The sequence below is a fragment of the Poecilia formosa genome, unplaced genomic scaffold (assembly GCF_000485575.1).
Source record: "Poecilia formosa unplaced genomic scaffold, Poecilia_formosa-5.1.2 Scaffold80, whole genome shotgun sequence".
Taxonomy (NCBI): Eukaryota; Metazoa; Chordata; class Actinopteri; order Cyprinodontiformes; family Poeciliidae; genus Poecilia; species Poecilia formosa.
In genome coordinates this window covers 1,712,333-1,736,536 of record NW_006800019.1, presented here as the reverse complement: position 1 = coordinate 1,736,536, position 24,204 = coordinate 1,712,333, and the positions used below count along the sequence as shown (strand labels likewise).

Below are 24,204 nucleotides of genomic sequence, written 5' to 3'. Positions count from 1 at the left end.
GACTAGCAAATTCAGTAAATTTACCTGGTTGTCTCTTGGTTTTTGGCAGGATGTCGTGGGCCAGAAGCCTCTTCGTAGGCAGAGTGGATGACCAAAAGACGGAATGGGGAGAGCGCAATGGCAAGAAGAGGAAGGACAGCTCGTCACTATGCAACCCACGTTACATGAGCTGCCTGAGGGACTCAGAGGACTCAGAAGTCCCTAATGTTTCCTCCCAGTATTACCACTGTGAAGCAGGTGCAAGTGGGGGAAACTTTGGCCTGCGGTGTGGCTGGCAGGAGGACCACTATGGGAAAAGGGTGGTTGGTGTTGGAAATCCCTGCGTGGAGGATGGTGAGCTGAAGGACAAACCAGAAGAGGAAGCAGGGGAATTACCAGGGAGAAGGTGTCAGAAGATGACTGCTGCAGACTGCTGGAGATGGCTTATGTGGGTTTTTCAATCCAAAAAATTTCAGTCTGCCAAGCTGGAACGCCTGTACCAACGCTATTTCTTCAGACTCAACCAGAGCTCCCTCACTATGCTAATGGGGATGCTGGTGGTCGTGTGCGGAGTCATGATTGCCTTCCACTGTGTCCACGCTGAACTTAATGTGGCCTACATCGTAGTGCTGTCAGTGGCCACGACTCTCTTTCTGGTCATGATGGTCGTGTGCAACCGCAACGGCTTCCATCAAGACTACATGTGGATTGTGAGCTACCTGGTGATCGGGGTCCTGCTAGTCCTGCAGGTTTCCGGGATGCTGACGGTGTCCCCCCGCAGTGCCTCAGAGGGGATTTGGTGGACGGTCTTCTTCGTCTATATTATCTACACTCTGTTGCCTGTCAGAATGAGAGCTGCTGTGCTTAGTGGGACTGTGCTGTCCACCGTTCATGTTCTCATCGCCTGGCACGTCAACCACCAGGACAAGTTCATTCTCAAACAGGTAAGCGAGAGCAGATCTGTGATAGTTTTAGAGCATATATTTTCATATTATGACCAAAAAAACAGAGGATTTGTGTCACTTTGTTGTGTCACATTCTTTAATGTAACAGGACAAGAGTATATGTTTCATATTTTATTTAAACCACAGATTAACTGCTTTGAGAAATTATGATGCCCACATCCCTCTGCCTCAATGAGTTCTTATTTTATTTCATTGTATTTTATTTATTTTAATGTTTGATTCATATTTAAGCCTTCTTAGGATTAGATTAATTAACCCTTTAACTGCCACCCTCAAAATACTTACATGTAAACTTGGTTGAGCTTTACATTAAATGTGATATTTCCAAAGGCCTGCCAGGATTTCCAAACTTAACATATCACAATATAGCTAAAATTGAGCTCTTCAATAGTATAAACCAGAGCATTTCACTGTATTATGTTTAGCAAACGAGCATAAAATCACTCGATTTCTCGGTGCGTCTCTTAACCACTGACTGCATTGCATGATGTGACTAAATAATACCACAGCACAGAAAAACCACATTGTTTAGTGACATTTGTATTTTTAATTTGGTATGAGATCCTTATGGTTACAACAACAACAAAAAAGAAATCTTATTTCAAATGACATCCCTTGTGTGATGGTAAATTTGTAAGAAGCGAAAAGGAAAACATTCCCAACATGCTTGTCACCATACAGTTGAATACAATGTTGTCACTGTGGTGAGCAGTAGAAATGGCCTACTTTCTTGCCTTGACACAAAAGGACAAATGTTGTACTAACTCCTCAACCACTTTTCTGTGTCAAAGGTGCCATACTAAAAGTAGAAAGTTCTCTAGATCTCCGCAGCTTTTCAAATTAGGTTTTTAATGAGCCCGTGTTTTGTGCTGTGGGGCAGCTACAAGCAGCTCTTTGGGATTTGTGGAAGGTCATCTGGGTTGAATGAGCCCGTTTAACTGCATTGTCAAGGAATATCATGATAATGTAGCATGGTGCCATTCATCCCGAATTCCCCTAAAACAAGGAGTCTATTGTAGTTAAATGAAACAGGGTGGGGTGGGATGCTGGGATTGTGCAATTCATTTTATGGAAAACAGGATCATTACTTCTTCACTTTGGAGCCAGTTTGTAATCACTTCATCTGGAAGCTCACTGGAAACATTTCTTGCACATTTTATATTTGTTTTTGTGTCTTTAGTCCTTTTGCTCCCATTTAATCTTTTCATAAAGTAGACGTTTGCCGTTGTAAAGTTGTTTTTGGTTTTAAAAGCTCATATTATCTCCACAGGCGATTGGCTAACAATCACTATTCTCACCAGTTTGTTCGAAATACCTTTCCCAGATTAGCCACCATGCCATAAGCACAAAATGCACGAGTTTGGTCCATTTAATATCCCAGAATATTGATCTGTCATATTTACAGTTGTAAATTTATCCCACTAATATTAAAATCATCTTGGAGTTTGAGCCAGCATGTTTTTATGTAATATCAGTTTTTAAAGCGTCAAGTGCTATCTTGGTTAGATTGTTTATATGCAGGTCAGAACCAATTTTAAGGATATTAGTAAGACAACTACTTACTAGCTGGGAAGCAAATTCAGTTTATTAGTAATATCCTGTGTATTTTCCTTGCCATTTTGTAGGTTGCTATAATTGATACCAAAGTTCACTTTATGTGTGAGCATGAAATGGAAAATTCCTTCATTTTCAGGTGATATGCACACATGTTGGAGGGTTGTAGGAGTTAGAGAAACATTTTTTGCATAGGAAAATTTATTCTCAAGCAAAATCAGCTGCAAGATTCCTAAATTGAGAAGTTGCATTCATTTTTTTGTTTGTTTGCTTTTGTTGTTTTGGTCGTTAAGCAATCGGGGAAAAAGAGAGAGTCTGAAAAAAGGTAATATGGACATAACTCCACAGGTCGTCTGTGTTTGTGTGCTTCTGCCACAGTCTGAACAGGATGGGGAGCGGCTCAGTGGTTTGATGCCGATGTCTACTTTGGCCCTGGCTGGCTGCACAGATCTGTTGTTGATAGACTGTTTGAGATCTGGACTTTCACCACACAACGTTTCATGTTGTTTGAACAATCAGTAAGAGGACGAGGGTCTCTAACAGTTAGACAGTGAATTTGGTACAATGTTTTCATGGCTTACACCAAAACACTGTTTGTTGTTTTCCATTGTGCTGTTGCAAGAAGAAAAATGGCGGTGCCTTAATAACAATTTGCCGTCCTGTCAGTTTGAAGAGTTATTCTGTGGCAATCTCAAGAGCAATTACCTTATTTTCCAAACTATAGAGCGCACCTCACTATAAGTCACACTTACAAATTTCTTGGAAAAAAAACAAACAAACAAACAAACACAAAAAAAACTGGAAACGTACATATATAAGCCGCACTGGGCTATAAGCTGCTGGTATCTCCGCCGCTCTCGGTTTTCCACCTCGATATCCTTCAACTTAAAAGCTGCATCATATGAGTTTAAAGAAATTTCTCCGCCGTACCTGCTGTTAGCATGTGCTTGTTCTAAATGAAAATTAGCGCTTCCTTATTTGATTTCCAGTCTTGACTTCCAATGATTCACTTCCTGCTAAAGCACCCCCTGGTGGTTGAAGAAAAATCCACAGAAAAGCCGCACCGGGTTACAAGCCGCATGGCTCAAAGCGTGGGCAAAAATGTAGCGGCTTATAGTCCGAAAAAGACGGTACTAGTTTTACTTTAGTGCTTCAAATCTAACAGCAACAGTCTCACGTTACGTTCCCCAGATCATAGAGCCTGAAGAGAGTTTTACTACACAAAATGAATGTTTTATCTCAGTATTCCTGAAAACAGATGCTCCAATGCCGCTATGTGAATTTTATTTTGTAAGTGGTGCTGGAAAACACAAGTTAAAACAAAATAATTTAAACTACTTGGAAAAATTAAAGAACTGAGTCAGGAATTTAGTTTATGGATTTGGAGGAAAATGTTGGCTGTCAGCGCAGCTCTTTATTTTAGCATGATAGGTGATGCTAAAATAAACAGACAGCAAGAAGGGACAGTGAAGCTACTACAAGTGGAGCAGTGGATCCTGTTTGTTAGAAGATGGACCAGATAGTAATGTTTTTTTTGTTTTTCCATCCATGTGCATCATCAATACAATTGAGACACATCTAGCTGAACAGGAACACACTAAACCTAAGGACTGCGACAGGTGGTGGGAATATGGAAATCACATTATTTTTGAGGTGGAGCTCAATTAAAAATTTAAATTCAGAAATATCTTACCTGTGGTAGATAACTGCTGCATTAGTCCACATGACGTGGTCCAAAGGCTAAAGCTAATGCAAGAAAGCTACCAACACAAAGCAGACTTTTACTGTTTCGAAACAATCTTTACCTTAAAACATGTCACGGAGGTTTATGCGATCCTTATTATGGACCTTTAAACTATTATCATGTTTGCACTGGATGGGTATTTGCACAGAAGCTGTTGAGTATTTACAGAGGAAATAAGAAGTGGAAACACATGAGGCATTTATGCAGAACATAGCATGAAAAACATTTGAATCCTGAATAACTAGCATAAGGAAAATTAAGGCAGTCTAAAACTTGGTAAAAGTTCAACTAAACTGCCATAACATTTTACCGTTTTACGTTTACGTCAGACACTTTAAATATTCTTTTCTAAGTGTGTGGCACGCTTAGAACTGGAAAGGTTTTGAACGCAACTAACCTTCCAGTGTAAAACAGCGAATGGTTAAATCACGTTCACATAAACATCTGGGACGTGTTTTAGACTGGAGCTGTTTAAGTCAGCTGCAGCCTTTGCGACAAGCTATTCTGGACTGGATCATTTAAACAAAATGAAGGCTCATTGACAGCCAGTAGCAGTAGCAGAAAGTCCAAATCATGAAACAAAAAAGCAGGTACTTGAGCAACAAGAAGGCACTGGCAGAAAATGATGACAAAGCACCTTCGAGAACAAAGGAACCTGTGGAGTAAATTTAATGAAAAGGCAGATGGTGGCAATCAGGTGACCCAGTCCAGGTTACAAACAAATCTGAGTTTTTACCTAATAGCTGAAAGACGCTTCAAAGAAAATAAGAACAACCGAACCAGTTTCCCATAAAAGGGGGTCTTTGTGTTGCTCTTCTTCTGGTTCGTCGTCCCTCATGAGCCGGCCCGTTCTGCCGTTTGTCGTTTTCCTGCAGAGATATTCATACAGGATCAGATAAGTGGAGATGAGAAATGGACGACGCGGAGAACAAAAGAAGTCTTTGTGAGGGACCTCCACCACGGAGAAGGGGAGGTGGTTGTTGGGGACGGGGGTTTTGGGCTTCAACGGTGGTGACAAGTGGAAAACCATTGATGTCGATCGTGAATAAAATGAACGGCTGACTCACCCTTCTGTCAAAGACCCACCAGTCTCTTCTCTGAGTCATATTTCCATTTTCACAAAACCCCTCTCACATGGAGTGGCCTTTTTCTTTCACAACAGGGAGAGATTGAGCTCGTGCTACTCGTGGGGATTGCTTCCATTGATCCCGGCTTTTCAGCACTCTGCACCGCTCCGCTTTCCTCCGCTCTGTAGGGTCTCTTCAGATAACTGCGGAGGGATGAATGTGGAGCAGCTCTCAGGAACATGGATGCAACGCTGCTGCCGTTCACTAAAAGTTTCTCCAGAACCCTACGGGGGAACGCTTTAATCGCTCTTAATAGAGTCGTCGCCTGTAATGATGTAAGAGGAGAAATCTGCCAGGCTCTGCGTGGCTTCCTCTCGGAAAACAGCTGTGTCAGTTTTAGCATTATTCATTTGCACAACACATCCGGATGAATTATATAAATTACACGATTACTTTTCCAACACATTAAGTTGGATCCATCTATCATTGATTGAGTATTGATGGATGCAGCTTGTTTCATGCCTGCGGATTGTGCAGATCCACCTCCAGATGTTTATTCATGGAGATCGCTTTGGTTACAGCTCTGAAGGCTTCACGGCTTCGTGTTTTCACCACTCCCTTGTCTTCTGTTTTCTTTTTCCAGCTTGTAAATTTGAAGAAGGTGTTGGCTCTTACTTTAACATTCTCTATAGTTTCTGAATCAGACAAACAACAAGAGTTAGGAATGCTTCCCTTCAGGTCTCTAGTTGTTTCAGACAGTTGGCTTTAAATAATTAAGATTATTCATGCGCGTCCTGGGAGAAAGAATCAGTTCACATCATAATAAAACTTGTTTATTTATGTGCATTTCTTTTTCGTTTTTGCTCCATCTCTTGAAACCATAATTGTTTCTACTCCCTTGATAATATTTCTTGCAAACTTGAGTGTGAGCTGAGTGAAAACTGAACAACTTTTTTGGAAAGTTCGCATGGAATTTTTTACTGCTTAAATCCCTTCGGAGTCGTAGCGTTGGCTCAGAATGGTCGGTTTTTTTCAATGCCCTTCAACTTCTCTACATTTTTGTTGAATTACAACCACAGATTTGATTTAAGATGGGATAATTCAGAGGTGAAAATAACATAATCCATAGCTCCAAAACTATTTTTAACTAAAGTTTGCAAAGTGTGACATGCACTTACATTCAGTCCCCGTCAACGAATACGGGGATTTAAAATTGCATCGTACAATTTAATCGACCAAATTTTACGATGCAATTGCAGGTGCAAAGTCTTTTAAAGTATGTTTTGACCAGCATTGCAGATCTAGAGATGAAACGTTTTGCTAATCTTTTATAACAAACCAGATCAAACTCTGTCAGATTGTAGGTAAAGCCTCTGTAAATGGCTATTTTTAAGTGTCACCAAAGATGTTTGGTTAGATTCGGGTCTGTTTTTTCCTTAATGATTAGAACTCATGTGAGGAGGTGAACGTGGCTCGCTGTAGTCCTGGCCTTTTGTCTCCAACTTTTAGTGTCTGTTGAATGATTAGAATGATTAGATTAGAATAAGCACTTGGAGTATGACCCCTTAGAAAGATCACAGTGACTATTAACCTAACTACACAGAGGTTAAGATTTAACCTTCTCTATACCGTTACTCCAATTCTGTCCGGACATCTCCACACCCTCTATGCTAATGAATTGATGCACAGTTAGCAGGTGGGGGAAGAATATTTCTGCCTTGATGCCTAAAATGTTCTGACCAGCAATACAGAACATTTTTTAACTGAGCTTCAATCTATAAACTCTCTGCTGCAAATCTGGAAACCACTAGAGCGCAAGTAATGACCAACAACAAATAATGAACAGCAACATTAGCTGGCTGTTGCATTCAGAATAACCAACATTTCCATTTACAGTAGCAGGGTTTTTTTTTTTGTTGTAGTCCAGCCAGATAGGTTGCAATAATACCAAAAAAACTCAAACAGAAAAAAAGTACCTTTTTATACATAAAAGCGACCAAATTCCTTTTATTATTTAGCAAATTTTTCCTAATTAATTATTTTTTCTTATTAACACATTTTGAAATTTTAACTTTATTCCAGTCATCCTAAGTAGAATTAAAGCTTGTGCTGAGCTCAGACCCTGTTAGAAACCATCGGATTGAGGTCTTTGTGTTTGGATGTGTTTGTTTTTATTGAATAAGTTTTTAAAGTGACTTTCACTTGCCTTGGCATAATGCTCAGACTTCTTATCTGACTTGTAATAATTTACAAATAGTAGACATTCATATATTTACAAGAAAGGTAAGTTGCTTATGATTGGTAGGATAAATTTAGATATTCGAATACTAAATAAGAGAAGCCTTTGACAGAGCCTGATTTGTTTTGGTCCCTGCATGCTGATCCAGCATTAGAGGAAAAAACCTTGTTATGGGCTCAACGGAAATGTGTCTTAATGGAAACATACAGATTCTTCAGCTTAACACCGCTAAGAAATATACCAATCCATGAAATATCATAAGCATTACTCAGTCCTACATTATTCGTTTAGTTCAGAAGACAACGGCTGAGCAGATGCTTAAGTTACCGAACCTTATAGGCAGTGATTTATGGGGTGTGGATGTTCGAAGCATGTGTAAAACTCACAGGTTTCTGGTAGAAAATGACCTCTGCTTTCTGACTGCAATGTTATACTGAACCCGAAACTGCTGATCGCCTCAGTACAGTTGATGCTCATGATCTGGGTTTTTGTTGTTTTTAAGGGTGTTAAAATGTCTGTTTGGCTTCTTGGCTGGAACATTTTAGAGGTAGAGGCTTTGAAAATAGTTACTCAGAGACCAAAATTGAAAAAAAAAAAAAGGGGCTTGTCATATTGAAGTCACTTTTACATAGATAAATATGTGTACAGAACTGGCCTTTTCATTTTACGCCACATTTAAAGATACAACTCAGAAATTGCACTTGTAAATGATAATTTTTTCAGGTCATTTGAACTGTAAATAAAAACAATAAAAAAGAAAGTTTAATGCAGACATATGGGCGAGCGACCTGCAGTTTCTCTGCAGTGTTGATTTTTCTGCCTCTTCTTTTCCTCTTGACGATCCTCCTCAGATTCTTGTTGGAGTTTTGGTCATGTGAGGGTGTTGGTGGTTGTGGTGCCATGTGGTCGTTAAAGCGCCGTTTGGCATCGTGGGTAGGTGCCAGTTCCTGTTGGAAAATGACATCAGCACATCCATAAAGCTTGTCTAAAGAGTGAAGCATGAAGTTCTCTAAAATGTCAATAGTGATCACGGCCTGTATTCATTTTTATTTCTCCCATCTGTCACAAACATCTCCAGTGGAGTGATTACTGTCAGAGTTTAGCTCTCATGTTCCTGCAACTGCAGCTGTTGAGTTTTCTCGGTTGAGTTTTCTTCTGTTTCATAAAACTCACTGGCCCTGTAACTTACGCTAAGCATTGATTTTTTAAATTTTTTTTTTTGAGAAGACATCAGTGTTTCTGACCGGATTATTCTGTTTGTGTGGACGGGAGAGCTGAGCCCTGTCTAACCAGGTAACAGCAGATGAGGGAGACGTAGCGGCTAAAACACCAAAGGAAGTATATCCTTCCCTTCTCGCTGATGTCAGCTAATTCTGTGAAATTCCGCGTTTTCTTGTGGATTCCATTTTGTTTATTAAATTCCGTGATTCTGTCCGCATTTTGCGCGTAGCAGAAATTACAGTGCCCTATAATTATAACAGTGTGATGATAAAAACAGTAAAAACAGAGAAAATCTGTGAAATGGCAAATCATTTTTGCTAGCATGGTTCCTGCAAAAAAAATGTACAAAGAGAAAGTTATGGAGGTCGGTGTGGTTCATGTGACTGAAATGGTGAGAATGTTTCCCACAATTCTTTCCGTCCAAACAACACTGTGGCTCAAATAATAAACCTCCCAAACCTCAGGGTGGAGACTCTTTCATTGCTGCATTACAACTACAAACACAGAGACCAACACGAATAATTTCCGTTGCTGCTAGTGGGAAAAATTAGGATTACCATTAAGCCGTACGCTTCTTTTAAATCCAAAAGGAAATAGCAACCCTGCTTATAATCAAGGACCTGGAAGTACAGGCTTCTAATAACAGTTCATTGTTTACCAGTAATTTGTCTCTACAAAAGCAAATACAAGGATCAAGGCTGAACTGTCACAATAATCAGCAATATACAGTAAAAATCCTTACGCCGTTAAATCGTGGCATGCACGATTATGGATAATTTGTCTCTTGCTGAGTGCACTGTCCGTTCCAGTTATGGTGGCAGGAAGCTGAATGCCTCCTTTGTCAAAGGTCACCATCACATTAGCCGACTGTCTTTTGTTATTCCCACTACCCCAGCTGTAATTACACACGGGAAACACTGACACCATATGACAGACTGGCATGAGAGCGTGCTTTCTGAGGCGAGGCCGCGGCAGCACGTTCACTAGCTGTGCACAAATAGACACCCGACTTCCTCCCCCCGATATGTACACATGTCTGGCCAGCTCCTGTTTTTTTATTGACAGGGATATCATCGTCCCTGTTAAACCTGATGTCTCCTCAGTAGCTACCTGTAAAACAGAAAGGGGAAAAAAAAAACATTTTTATGGTGGCTTTGTCCAGTTTGTGTAGATTTCTCCCTCAGACTCACAGTAGTGCTTTTTAATGAATGATCTTTAGCTCAAGGCCTTGGTCCCATGATTTTATTTTCACACACTCACAGTAAATCCAGAGGAAGTTGGAATTTATAATCCCCCCACACACACACACACACTAAAATGTGAAAAGCTGATTAGGTGGATTGTTTAGTGTAACAATTATAGATCCCAAAAATGTCTCTCCTTTCACTGCCGATTGTAATATCCCACTCTCTGTTTTCTTACCGTTCGGTCCGTGTGAACCGCATTTCCAGCGGCATTTGTTTGGGAACACCACGGCACAGCAGAGTGCAAAGCGGGGAGAGCAGAACATCATAAATCAAAGGTCATATACATGCAATGCAGCTCGTGCTTTGCTCTTTCAAGCATGGGCTGAAACGCTACACTTGGGCTCATGTTCTCATGAAACACCGACTTCATAAACATGTCACATGACTCCCTTCCACTGTGGTCCTGAATTTGTGCTAAAAGCCGGATGTGTCACATTCATGAATTCAGTATCAGCCCATCCTTGACTAAGCAGCTTGTGGACTGAAAATATTTTTTTTCCCCCTGCTGTTTAAACTATAACCTGTTTTCCCTGTATTGATCTGTGTACTTTGTAGTAAAAGCCAATATCGTGCACAATTCAGGAGACTGAACTGCGAAGGTTTTGCTGTTGCTGTGAACAGAGTCACAATGAACCTAATTTACTTTTATTTGACTACTACAAATGAAGGAAATGCAGATTAAAGCAAAGTTTTTGGTCATCACACCCCACACACACACGTAACTTGATAGACAACCCATTCTGAATCAAGATCTGATGGCCTACGAACGTCGGCTTTCAAGTCTGGACATGTATTCAATTGGATTAAAGTCTGGACTTTGACTGAGGCATTCTAACACATAGACATGTTTTGAATAAACCCAGAATATTCACCTCCAGCAACGTTTCCAACGCGTGTGAAGAGTTGTATTTAAAAGCTGACTGTGAGTCTTGGGGACTGGGCTTTGAGACATTTGATCAAACTGTCGCCAGTCTCAAATCTTTCACAGCGTCCCAAATGTTTTCTTCTTACTCAGCTCTGTATGCTTCTGTCTGCACTGCTGAAAAAAGGTGATGCTGCCACTACCGTGCTTCAGCGTCATGTTGTGGTCATTGTGTAACTTCTGAAGGCAATTCAGAATCGAACTTGGACTTCATTTAGAGGAATCAAAGCAAAGTTTTACAAATAAAACTGAAACAATATATATTCAATTTTCCTCTTAAGGACCATTTGTGTTGGTCCGATATGTAAAATTCAAATGAAAAAGATTAAAATTTTGTGTGTAACCTGAGAAAAGGTTAAAAACGTTCAGGTTTTGTTGCTTCTGCAGGTCACTTTGCTTTCCAGTTTTACGGCATTCTCTAAATATTCATGCTAAGTTGATCTGTCTTTAGGTGCATAGGTGGCCTCGTGTTGTGCTTAAAAGGAGATCTTATAGCAGTCGATCTTTGAATTCCTGGATGTTTAGCTCAGACTCAAAACAGTTAGTTGATTTGGACTCTGTTAAGGTCTGGACTCCTTAACAGAGTCCAAATCAGCAAAAGGCTTACAGCGACTGATTGCCTGGCGTTCCTCAGTCTAGCCGTCGTGTTGTAGGTGCAGCTGTGCCTACGAGGGCATCAGTGGACAGGAAGTGGAGGGTTGGTGAAAACACAGCTGGGAGGAGGGTGTCATGTCCAGCTCTGCCCTCTGCCTCCCCGCCCTCCCCTCCTGTCCATCCAGACAAACAATGAGGGAGCCGGAGCCCCGTGAAGCCAGGACGTTATGACACACAGCGAGCGCTGTGCTCTGAATCTGCTTCGTCTAATGAGTGATAATTGGAAAAGGAACAGAAGAAGGCATTTCTTCTGTTCTTCTTGGACACGGGTCAGCAGCCTATACAGCTTAAAAGAGTCTTCTTTTTTTTTGCTTTTGTTTCTACTAAGTTAATTTGTTTAAAGCCACAAAAGTCACATTACTCTTTAGAACATATTTCATGTGTGAGAATGATGGCTTAATTTGAGTGTTTAGATTTTAGAACAAAGAAAATAAGAAACCCGGGAAGAAATGCTGCATGAAAACTGATCTATGAATAAACTTGGCTGGTTAATATGTGTTTTCTCTTTTTGCCTTTTATAAGTAATAGTAGTTTGACCAGCTTATTGGCTTAGTGATTCATTTGCCAACTGCAGTTTTAAAACACTGTTTCCTTAGTAGGACTGAGTTTGGTTTCCCAAAGTGAAATATATCCAAACAGCCAAATGTGTTGTATTTCTGAGAGAGGGAACAGGATAATATCCTTATTTCTGTCAGCTGGAAGACGTTTCACTGCAACAGGTGCAGGTAAGGGCTGCGTTACCCTACGCTCCATACAGCTGGGGGAAACTACAGGCTCTCCATCGCTTTCTCTGGGATCTCATTAAAAGCACATCAAACCACAGGATGGAAATATTTCTAGCTGAAACTGTAATTTATTTAAAACCTTTTAAACCACAAACTGGTTAAAAAAAACTAAAACTAAAAGCATTTCTTGGGAACAGCTGTTATTTAGCATTTCCCTTCGAATACTGAGACAAAGGTAGCAAGAAGTCAAGAAAACCACAGAGGGCTTTTTTTTAGTTTATGTGTTTGGTTTATTCAATAGTATCGGTACACTGTAAGCATATGAAGCTGTAGTCAAATTGCTTGTTTGTGAACACAAGCTTGGCCATTGAAGCTGATTCTCATTATTTTATGCTGTAAATTTAAAACAGAACGGATGTTGCTGAAAGTAGAAACAAAGTATGAAACCTCAAATTTCCCTTCAGGTTCCACATGTTGTACAGATAAAAGAAAAATAAATAACGGGAAACAAAAAGAATGCAAAATGATTAATATCCCTGCAGCTAGGCCTTCAGCTCAGAACCTGTTGGTTAGTTTTCTGCAGTGAGAAGCCAGAGACTAACAAACTTCACGAGACAAAGTAATGCAGTCCTCCTGCTTCACTTTTTAGGGAAACAGCCTTGCTCCAGGTTTCAAATAACAATACAACAACAAAAACACAGTTCTTTTTGTGTTGCATTTGTTTGTTAAGTTGTCTGTTAGTAGCCAAGGAACCCTCTGTGGCTTTGTGGACTCTTGATTACCTTTTTCTCAGCACTCAGAGGGTAAATACAGATAAAGTTCCCAGAAGAACCTGTAAAATCAGAGCCGCCCAAATGCATTCTGTCTGAAAAAGGCAGAAGGTAGAAGGAGAAAAGGTGAGTAGAGTGGGACATTATGATTTTTATTTAAAGAAAACACTACAGAGTAAATAAAACTTTATTGGACTATCTGAGCTTTATCTAAGATTGTGCCCTTAACTCTTCTACCGTAATGTGCTGCGGTCAAATGTTTGTAGGAGAAAGCTATAAAACAAGGAACTGTTCAATCCACAAGAAGGAACAGGCAGAAATAAGTGGGACAAAAATCATATTGTATTTGTAAAATTGACTTATTTGAGCATTGTGCCATTTGATTGCGTTATCTCATCAAAAACATTCCTGGATTGTCGCTTTGGTCCTTCTGCATGTTTGAGCAATCCTTGAATCTCCCCTGGTATCCATTCTGGGTGTAGAAATGTTTGCTGTCACCTTTTCCACGAAGCTTCTCCCTGCAGCTGCAGTTTCCAGCCGAGCTTTTGCCTAACAGAGCTGCCCCCGCCGCCACTCAGCTCCTACTGACTAGCTGCAGCAGCAATTAGCAAACACCTGGTGGAACTGCCCATCTGCTTAGCTTATCTTACAACTACCACTTCTCAGTCCAAAGGTCCCAAGAAACAGCAGAGTAGAAAAGCATTGTTGTGATGACATGCTGTGTTGGAAAGAGCAGGAGCAGCTTCTTAAAGAGACAGAGGCCAATTTCAAGACAGATTTCTTTTAAGGTGTGTTTGATATATACAGCATTTTTATGGCAACTGAAGGCAACATAGATACTTGATTGTGCAGTAAAATGGAGCTGTTCCTATAAAATGCGTAATACTGCTATTTTCTTCTGTTTGGTTGCTTTTGCCAGACAACCTGAGGTATCGCTGACATTTTGCTTTCACCAGTCGCAATTTCTCATCCCAGTATTATTTCAGGGTTTATTTTTGAGACAGATGTTCAGCCTGTCTCCAGCCCAGATTAGCTTCATGGAATTTGCCTCAGCTTTTTGGAGAGATCACTTTGACGTCTCACAGGTCGCCTGAGACTAATTTTGGTTTGGCCCGAGTCCTGACGAAAACAAAACTCCGATTCCAGTCAGCGGGGACCCAAGATGGCAAAGACAGCCACCCACACCCCAGTGCGACGTTCGTCTTTATAAGGAAAAAACATTTTTCTCTGTCACTAATTATATATCATTGTAAGCCGCAGAGTGATAGCAGCTAGTGCCATAAAGTCTCTCACCATTGCCTATTTTTACCACGCTATCTTTTTAGGCATTCATCCACACTGTGTGACTCTCATCTGTTACAAATTCAGAAAAATTGCAGATGCCTTTCAAAGGTCATTTGCTGGAGAGTTGCCTTCATGTCAGCAGCAGTCAGTGTCCCCAGAGTCCATGTGTTGACTTGTGGGACATAGCACTCTGGCCTTTCAGAGTTTAAGCTCCAGCTCAGTGTGGAGCTCAGAGTACAGAGAATATATTGACTTTTTTAAGGCTTAGAAAGACTCCTGCATGGCTTGCGGAGATGACGCATTTTAGAAAATATATTGCACTTTTACGCAAAAGTATTTGTACCATGTAAACCTTTTCACGTTTCACCAAGCTATCTCAAGAGGTTTTGGGGGAGATTTTATGTGACGTAGATCGAAACGAAGCAGCTGGGAATTGCAACTTTATGGTCTAGATCAAAACATTTGCATGTTTGATTTGGCCTAGTTAAAGTCCAGATCAAAAACCAATTGTAAGGCCAGAAAAATTTATATTTGCTGATGCTCAGTGACTGTGCTTGAGCTATTTTGAAAACAAGAATGGTTTTTAAAAAAAAAAACTATTTCCCCTATATCTGCATAGCTTGAAGAAACAAAGGATATGTCAGAGAGTTGCAGGTGTAATTGCAGCAAAAGGTGGATTTACAGGGGGCTGAATCACTGTGGCTGAATACAAATGTCTGCCACACTTTTCAGATTTGTAGACATCTAAAAAATATGTTTATTCCTGTCTTTCCACTTAATAATCTTGCTCTACTTTGTGAAGTGCATCACATAAAATCTCAAATAAACACCTTGAAGTTTGTTGATGCTGTGTGATGCTTCCCAAGCACCGCGTGACATCAGTCCTTAGCTTTCATTTCCACTTATTATTTTGCGGAACTCAGTCCTGAAGTAGAAATGAGTTGCTGAGACGCCACAGTCACCTTCACTCAACCTGCACGAGAACAAACCAACACAAAGGCCTCTCATGAAATGTAATATAGATCAGCGCATCAGCTTTGGCATTTCGTTTTGTCCCTGAATGAATGAGTGGCTCTCAGTGTGCACACATGTACGTTCCAGCTTTACTTCTGCTCGAGAGTTTTGTCCAGTGGGATGTTAATAAAGACAGAGTGGATTTTCTGTCTGTTTGCCAAAGTGAGGTCTTTTCCATCCCCTTCCTCCGTTTGTTCTTTAACATTCTGTCCTTTCTGCAAGACTGAATAAAGACCTTACCATGAGCCGCACCTTATAAGCCAATGTTTGGATTTCCTTCAGCACCACCGCCAAGAGATCTCTGCACATGTAAATGCTGAGCAAGGGGTAATCTTCGGAGAGCCAAAAATCTACACAATATATGCTCAGGAATCATCAGCTATGAGGTGCTACTTTATTCAGATTGAGAGAGCTGGATCACTGTGAGAGAGAAAAGCAGCTTCTGCTTCTTCGGCACCACATCTCCGTTGAGGAAGTGGAGTGTCAGCTACGTGTCTGGGGTGGATTTGCGAGGCCGGATGCTTAAACAGACAAAGCAAGCTTCAGAATCAAAGAGCTGCCAGTCCTGAAGAGCCTTTGCGCACTTCGTGCTTAGCTCCAGATTTATTTTATATCCCCTATAAATGCCTTTGGTTCTGCATGAAACTTGACTTTAACAGAAGCATTGCTCTTTGCTTTTTCCTCAACCCTTTACTTTCCTCGAAATAATAATATACTTACAGGTAGGCGAAAAGTCGAATGTTCCCCAGTCAGGAGAGAACGGGCCTTCAGTGCATCGTGTTAGGACGGTGTTAGCTGATTTCAACATGGATAGTAGAAAATCTGTCCAAAATCTCCCACAAATGGTTCGGTGTCCTTTCGATGACTCCTCATGCTGACCAGTGGGCAGATGTGAACTAAAGTGACCGTTGGGTTTTCAGCTACCGCTATCGTTTTGAAAAACCATTGTTGTGAACACACATACTTACACGCAGCTTCCTCCATATTTATCAGCTGAGTAAAAACCCTTAAAATGCCTTATTGAGTGAGATTGTGATGCCAAGCAATCATGTGATAATTTGGTGTTTTTTTTAGAGTTTTTTTTCTTAAAGGAAGAAGAACTTCTAATTTTTCTAAACAGCAACCAAAACCAATCAATAACTCAGTTAGCTTGAATTCTCCGTAGGCGTCTTTGACATTTTGCTTGCTAGTCTTATTGCAAAAGGAGCGTATTAGCCGTAAGTGTATTCGTGGGAGCTGCAGGTGCCACTGATTCTCATTCGGGCCGCTTAACCGAGTTATCTTGCCGTGTCTTTTCACAGCCATCTGTTTGGTATTAACGTGAAAGTAGATGTTAGAAACCGGAGTATCAGGTCACCTTTGACTGCACAGAACATCACGACATAGCGCTAATTGGCAGGCTTGAGCCTCTGACTGAGTCAAAAAGACAATTGGTTAGCAGTAAAGGCGTGTGACGATGTGGAACAAATTCAATCTTAACATGCAAGGGAACAACCACAAAGCTTTTTGTGGAAAAAAAAAACACGAGTGGATGTTTGGCTCACACACCTGGGCCCTAACAGCCAGCTCATCTCACCTTTAAATAGCTCTCAAGTGAGCTTCCATTTTATAGATAGAATGAATAAGTGCTTTTTTTTGTCTTCAAAAATCTGAAATTTGAGTCTGTCTTATTTGAGGATGAAGTCTTTACGGATGTCCCTCTAATCTGGACCAGTCGTTTGTTTTCAGGCTGAAAAGTCGGCCAGAATTGATCGTCCTTTCTAACGCTCCCAGTGGAATTTGCCTTCCTCTGTGCTGCGGTCACAGTGTCCTGTTTCAAGCATAGGTTGTTGGATTATCTCTGACTTGTTGTGACAACAAATGGTCAGGTCTGGTGTATACAGTGTAAACTCGTCTCAGGACAGCATGAGGGAAAAAAAAAAGTCATTGTTTTTTTTACAGAGGGTCTGCTTTCGTCTGCCGATTTCAGCAGCGTGGGGATGATAAACGCAGCAGCTTCACCCCTTCTGATTCAGTTATCATTCAGATTTTGAAAAGGCCGCTGACACATCCAGGAAAATATGCCGCGTATGTGTGCGAACAGATAACTCACCTCTATCTTTTGCTCGACATCTCTTTGCCGCCATCCTTTTTGATGAACACAAATTACAAGTATGCACACAAACAGGCACTGGTTTGGTCACATACCAGCACCCTGCAGACATACTGGTACCAAAGGAGACATTTTTCTGCTTCTTGCCTCCATATTAAAGCCTGTTATGAATCCAGATTCAGTATCAGCCTTTGCATGGGCGCTGAGCATGCACATTTCTTTTTTTTCCCCCCATTATTGATGATATCATCTGTGGAGGAAACACTCAGGCGCTCTGGTCAGAGGTCACATGACTTTCCCAGGCCAGAGTGTGTCTCTGAACATGAAGGGGACATGTGTCTGCGCATGCTCCAACATTTTCAAAAGGAGGGGAAGTCCGGACACTTGGGACTCAGTTCGTGATGTTTGGTCTTAGTTGAGGCTATCGAACAGAAAAAATAAAAATAAAGACTTGCAGGCTCGGCTTACCACAAGGGGGGGTCCGAAAAACAGACAGACAGTGGTTGCAGCAGCAGAGAGGAATGCCTTGAAGGTCAATGACCCCACAAATTTAACTGTACAATACTGCTCAGCTTAATCTGCTCCAGTCACAGATAATTGCATACAGACTGTGGATTCTCAAACCTCACAGCACATAAGTGGCAGCTGCATTAGCCTCTGCCTAAAGCACCGCATTAGCAGACATATGTGAATGTTTTTGTTTTTTTTATTTAAACCCCTTTACATCATTGCTTGCTGAATGAAATCAATTTTGTTGCCAAAATATTCTACGCTGGGCAGAAATCAATCATTCCTCAGTTGTTTTATATTTCCAGCAGTCAGAATATATTATGACATTTTTAAGGTTTTCCTTCTAAAATACTTGAATGTTTTGAGATGTTAAAATACCTTTTTTTTCTTTTTTTTTTAGGAATGTGCCTCCTGATCTCAGAGCATGAGCCGCTGTTGTTTCGACAGATAGCAGAGAACTTAATGGTGACCCAAAGCTGAATTGGATTAAAACCCTGGCATAAAGATATAATTTATTTTCATTTCTTCAGTTGTAGCTTAACAATTAGCAATTAGCTTGAGAGAGATAAACTGGTATTTTGGCGTCCAGTAGGTGAAAACCAAAGTGCTTTTACCTGTATACTTTCAATGAAAGATGATTAATCTCTTCGGTCCTGTTTCAGAACTTCTTCAGACATGAAGAAGAGCTGGCGTTTTGAAACTATTCAAATGAAGCTGTTCTTGGACTAGGCCAAAACTTTATGTGGAGGTAACATTTAGTAAACTCATCCTGTTGTGGTACAAACGCAACAATTTAAAAGAAGAAGAAGAATGAGTAGAATGAGTTCATTGCTTTTCAGAAAATTACAATTAATTCTTCTGCAACTAACTTAAAACCGTGATTACAAAAGCTATGACAAAGTTATGCATTTGGATTTTAATGGACTTAATAAAATATTAAACACCTGCTAAATATCAGAGTAGCTAATTACTATTATGAATTTTTTCCATTCTGCTTTCCGAAGAGTATCACAAGCTGATTATCATAGTAAGAAACTGGAAAAGTGCAATGACATCAAAACATCAAAATAACACAAAAAAGACATTGAAACATGAAATAAATCAAAAGAATAAAAATGTAAGCATCGCTGGAAACAAAAGAAAGATGCAAATTAAAACAAAATGGGGGAAAAAAAATGCGCAGATGTGGCCTGATTAATTAACCTTTGAACTTTATTGGAAAGCGGAAGAAAACAATAATATTCTCAGCCCTAATTCTGTCTCTCCTTTTCCTTTTCTACACCTTGATTCTTCAACCAATCACTCCACAATATGCAAGGGTTGTTATCAGAAACATTACACAGACAAAATCCAAAGAACAAAAATGTAGGAAGACCTACAGAAAACCCGAGTAATATTTATAAAGATAGTTTTGAAAGGTGGCAAAAAAAAAAACACATCTAACCCAGTTATGACTAAAAACTTGAACCGTTTGCAGAGAAAAGAAACAGTCAATGTAGTTAACTATCAAGCTGAGATTAACGTTAATTCTCAAATGCAGTTCAAGTCATTAAGTGACTCAGAACACAAAGTGAGACAATGTCGTCTTACATTTATGAGGATTTGCCCATCCTTTACAGCCAGATCACATCTAGTGGCTCCTCACCTTCTGGTCCCTCCTGTGACCCAGAATGTTATCAGTTTCCCTCTGCGACCTCACCCACGTCAGGTTGAGTTTACTGCTCCACTAAAACCGACGTGTTCCTGACTTTCTGTCTCCCTTTCGCCTTCCCCGTCTGGTTCTGTTTTTAGATATGTGCCAACGTGCTGATCTTCCTGTGCGCTAACATCATCGGGATCTGTACCCACTATCCCGCCGAGGTCTCCCAGAGACAGACCTTCCAGGAGACGAGAGGATACATTCAGGCCAGGCAGCACCTGCAGAGGGAGAACCATCAGCAGGTACACACACACCTGCGTTTCCTGCTGGAGTCAGACAGGGAGCAGCCGTGCCGACGTCCTCCAGGAAAACCCGTCACATACATGCAAATAAGTAACAAATTGGAGTCTCCACGTCACAGACTGATTTGTTTGTCTCTTTTTTTTTTGGTTCTTGTTGTAAGGTCAAAAACACAAATCTCCACAACTTTCTAGTTGACTAACACATTCCCACGCACATGCCAGTAAAACACAGTGACTCATTCAGTATTTTTAGTGGAAAATAATCTTTAAAAAGTCCTCTCTGTGTGTGTGTGTTTCTCTCTCTCTTTCTTTCTGCCTTCTCTTTTTAAATTCCTCCCTCTGCCTCTCTCTCTCTCTCTCCCTTGTTTAGGAACGGTTGCTGCTATCTGTTTTGCCGAGACACGTTGCAATGGAGATGAAGGCTGATATCATTGCCAAGAAGGAAGACATGATGTTTCACAAGATCTACATCCAGAAACACGATAATGTGAGGTAAACCCAGTAATGGACACAGCCAACCTAAGACGGCGTTGTACCTGACTGAGATGTTTTTCCCCCCGAGAGTGACTGTTACGCATATCGTGGTTTGATGACACAGATATTAACCTAACCATGTTTTCAGTAGTAAATTATGAGAGGTAGGCCCAACGTTTCCTGTGCCTCTTTCTCATTACCATCTGGTTTTCACATCCTGAAATGGAAGAACTCACTACTAATAGAGGAACAAAAAAAAAACAGTTTCTGCAGAGATCTTCTGTGGCAGATGACCCAGATAAGGAAGGTTGATTTACGGCGCTTAGTGGCATAATGCTTTGCTTCACTGCTGCCCTACTAAGGTGTGAATGTTCCAGGAACAATCAATTTCCTCGATGTAACCCAGATTAAAACCTTTAGTTTTTGTCAAGTTATTTTCAGGTCTTTTTGTGAAGGATTCAGCACAGAATCACATAAACAAACAAAAGCTACTCCTTTTTTGCTTTCACAGAATCCTCAAATTGAACTAATTCCGAATAAAATAATCAGTTTAATTCAGTTCAGAGTTTATCTCTTTCTTTGTTTTATCCCTGCAGAGCCTAAAAATCATCTAATATCGCCTCTGCAAATACTGAAGAGCCACCAGTGGTTCAGTGAAATAATACCCAGTTTTGACTCACAGGGTTGTTTTCTTAGGTTTTGTTCCCTTTGTAGGTTGGTTCTCTGACTCATAGGTCCTTGAGTCACGTCATTTCAGTTACTAAAAAATCCCAAAGCTGAAGTTTATCTGCACCAAATTAGGAAAAAAAAAACTCTTAAAATGATTTTTATTATAATGTGGTTTGGCCTCTGACTGGCCAGTAGTAAATGTGTTTATTGTGTGGGAGTTAGTAAGACTTGTAAAAGTATTAAAGTCTCTTGGATTTTTATTTTTATTTTTTTTGTTCACATTACAACCACAAACCTCAGTATGTTTTACTGTGGTCATATATTGCAGACCAACAAAAAGTACTAGCACATAATTTTAAAATGGAAGAAGGACACCTGCTTTTTCTGTTTTAATTTAGCAAATAAAAAAAAATATATATTTATCACAGTGTAAATTTAGCAATGTGAAAGCCTTAGTTATTCGTTTGGAAAGCATTGGTGAACAAGCAGCTTCATACAGACTGAGGAACACAGCACACAGGTCAGGGAGGAAGTTGTCCTCACGTTACATCACCCTGAATACTTGACACCATCCTGAAACAGAGTGCCGGCTGCAGCGTCATGCTTTGGGAAAGCGCGTTTTCAGACGAGATGGTGAAAGTGATGCTCAGAGTAAAAGATAAAAGAGTCTTCATACAAGGTAAAGCATGATAGGTTAGAATGACCCAAGATCTTTGGCAATAGTTGAAGATTACTGTTCTCAAACTCACTCCACTGTGAGTACAAGGAATTTCTGTAGACAAGAAAATGACAAAATTTCCAAAATGTCTCTAGATGTGTAAAGCTGGTGAAGACACACCCCAAAAACAATAAAATCTGGTTCTCCTTAATGTTGACTTAGAGTGGGCTAAGTAAAAAATATTAATAATTAACATGGACATAAGTAATCAGAATAAATGGCCAGTAAGAATAAAAATGCATAATGTAATTTCTATTCTGATCAGCCTCAGCTCGATTGGACTGAATTTGTAATCTGAATGAGAGAAGTGGTTTAATACGGCGAGTGATAATCCAAATGTCGTGCATGTAAACACTTGTTCTGAGTGTGGCAGATTGACCTGACTGTGCATGTGTGCGATAAGTCGGAGAAGAAAGAATGGTTTGTTGCTCTCTGGTCGTCTAATGCAGGAAAACCAACAGCATGTGTTGCTTATAGCCTGCAGCTTAAATAGAGAGTTAAGTAACAGAACCTGGTGCAGATCCGTTCTGGTCCCTTAGAAGACACAAAACAAAGACACAACTCTTGTTTTTTTTATGTGCAGTACAGACAGAAGTACCACTTCTTCTTCTTCTTGTCTCTTTTTAGGGAAATGTTACCACTCTGCGCATACCACTCCATATAAACCATATATTCTGATTATTTAACCCGAATACATTTCCATCCGATCAAGGAATTTCGCACATGTAAACATAACCACAGTCTTTAAATTTGTATTTGTAAAATAAATCCGTACACCTGTTGTCCTTCCTACTTACAGTTGTGCACCTTTGTATGCTGTCTGTTCGTTCACATAAAATTCACATAAAATTCACATAAAACCACAACAGAGCATTCTGAGAGACAATCTGAGCTTAAAAGTTTAAAACTTCATATGTCAAAATATTACACTTTAGATTAACTTATTATATGGCGGTAAGACGTTACTGCCCACATGAAGCTGTGCAGAAGATGAAAAACCCGTTCCCTTGTGGGACAGACAGCATCATCTGTCACCTTGAACAGCGTCTTTGGTCTTTCTGTTGTTTATCCTTGTGCTTCGTTTCTTTTAAAAGTTAAACCAACAAAGTCAGGCAGACCTGGCGACGGCTGGGGGGAGGGGGCGGAGGTGTTCTCAGAGGGGAGGGATGGATGTTGTGACCTAAATCTGACTAAACGACCAGAGCCGTGGCTGAACAAGTGTCTGCGACTCTTTTTGTCTCTTCTCTGCTCCAGTGGCATTCGGAGCAGTTTCCTCCTTCCTCTTGTATTTGATTAATCTAATTCTCCTCTTTTTTTTTTCTTTTTTCCTTCGTCCCTCTCACCTCTCCCACCTCAACGTCTCATGATCTGCAGCATACTATTTGCCGACATCGAGGGCTTCACCAGCCTGGCGTCTCAGTGCACGGCACAGGAACTGGTCATGACGCTGAACGAGCTGTTCGCCCGTTTCGACAAGCTGGCCTCGGTGAGACACCTGCTGCTGCTGCGGCTTTCGCTGCACAACTCTGAACCACCGACTCCAGTACAACTGTGCGATCTGCAGCCTTAGCGGATCACGGATGAAAGTGGCATTATGTACTTTGATGAACTGCAAACGCCACTAGTTAGATTACGCGGAGACTTATCTACAGTTAAGTGAGAAACTATTTGTCTCCTTGAAGATTTAATCTTAATTTGTTTTGTGTAACACGCCAATGTTACACAAAACAAAAAACTTCAATATCTGATAAAGTTAAAGCCAACTAAATACAAGAAGTAGTTTTCATATAGTTACAAATTCTACAATTATGAATGTACAAACCATGCAGTCATCCTCCGTGAAGCCATTAATTAAAGCTAATTAATCACAATTTTACCAACTTTATTATTTCCAGACCCATAAGATCAATAAATTTTCTGACAACATAAAGTAAACAAAAAAGACCCAATGAAGGGACACATAAAGCCCAGATACAAAGAAATTCAACAATGAAAATTTTGGGACTTCAGTGAGAGACATTGTCCACAGAAGCAGAAAACATAAAACAGCCGTGAACCTTACCAAGAGTTGCCTTTGAAAATTGCATAAAGAGTACATCTCTGACTAATCCATGAGGTCACCAATGAGCCCAAAACAACATCTACAGCACAGCAGACTTTATTTGGTAGAATTCAGTTCCGCGCTACTGATTTAAAAAATGGAGAGAGTAAACAAAAATGCCTTTATGGTAGAGCTCTAAGCACAAAACCTATGCTAGAAAAATGTAAAAAAAAAAAAAAAAAAAGCACAAAACCTATGCTAGAAAAATGAAAAAAAAAAAAAAAAGCCTTCTTGGTCCACAAGATTCTACATAAAATATTCTGCAGACTTATCAAGATAAAAGGTGTTCATCTTGCCATATCAGAAAATCCTGG

The 24,204-nt window shown here is 40.3% G+C and overlaps 1 protein-coding gene across 1 annotated transcript in view; it reads left to right on the top strand.

Annotated features, from left to right (window-relative positions):
• Window positions 1-24,204, top strand: part of LOC103141167 (adenylate cyclase type 6-like) — a 44,691-nt gene that overhangs the window by 5,396 nt on the left and 15,091 nt on the right. Inside the window, exons 4-7 of the mRNA XM_007556662.2 lie at window positions 50-923; window positions 19,779-19,928; window positions 20,299-20,420; window positions 23,164-23,275. Of these exons, the coding sequence (XP_007556724.1) occupies window positions 51-923; window positions 19,779-19,928; window positions 20,299-20,420; window positions 23,164-23,275 (1,257 nt within the window). The 5' untranslated portion in view covers window position 50. The remainder of the gene's footprint in view (window positions 1-49; window positions 924-19,778; window positions 19,929-20,298; window positions 20,421-23,163; window positions 23,276-24,204) is intronic.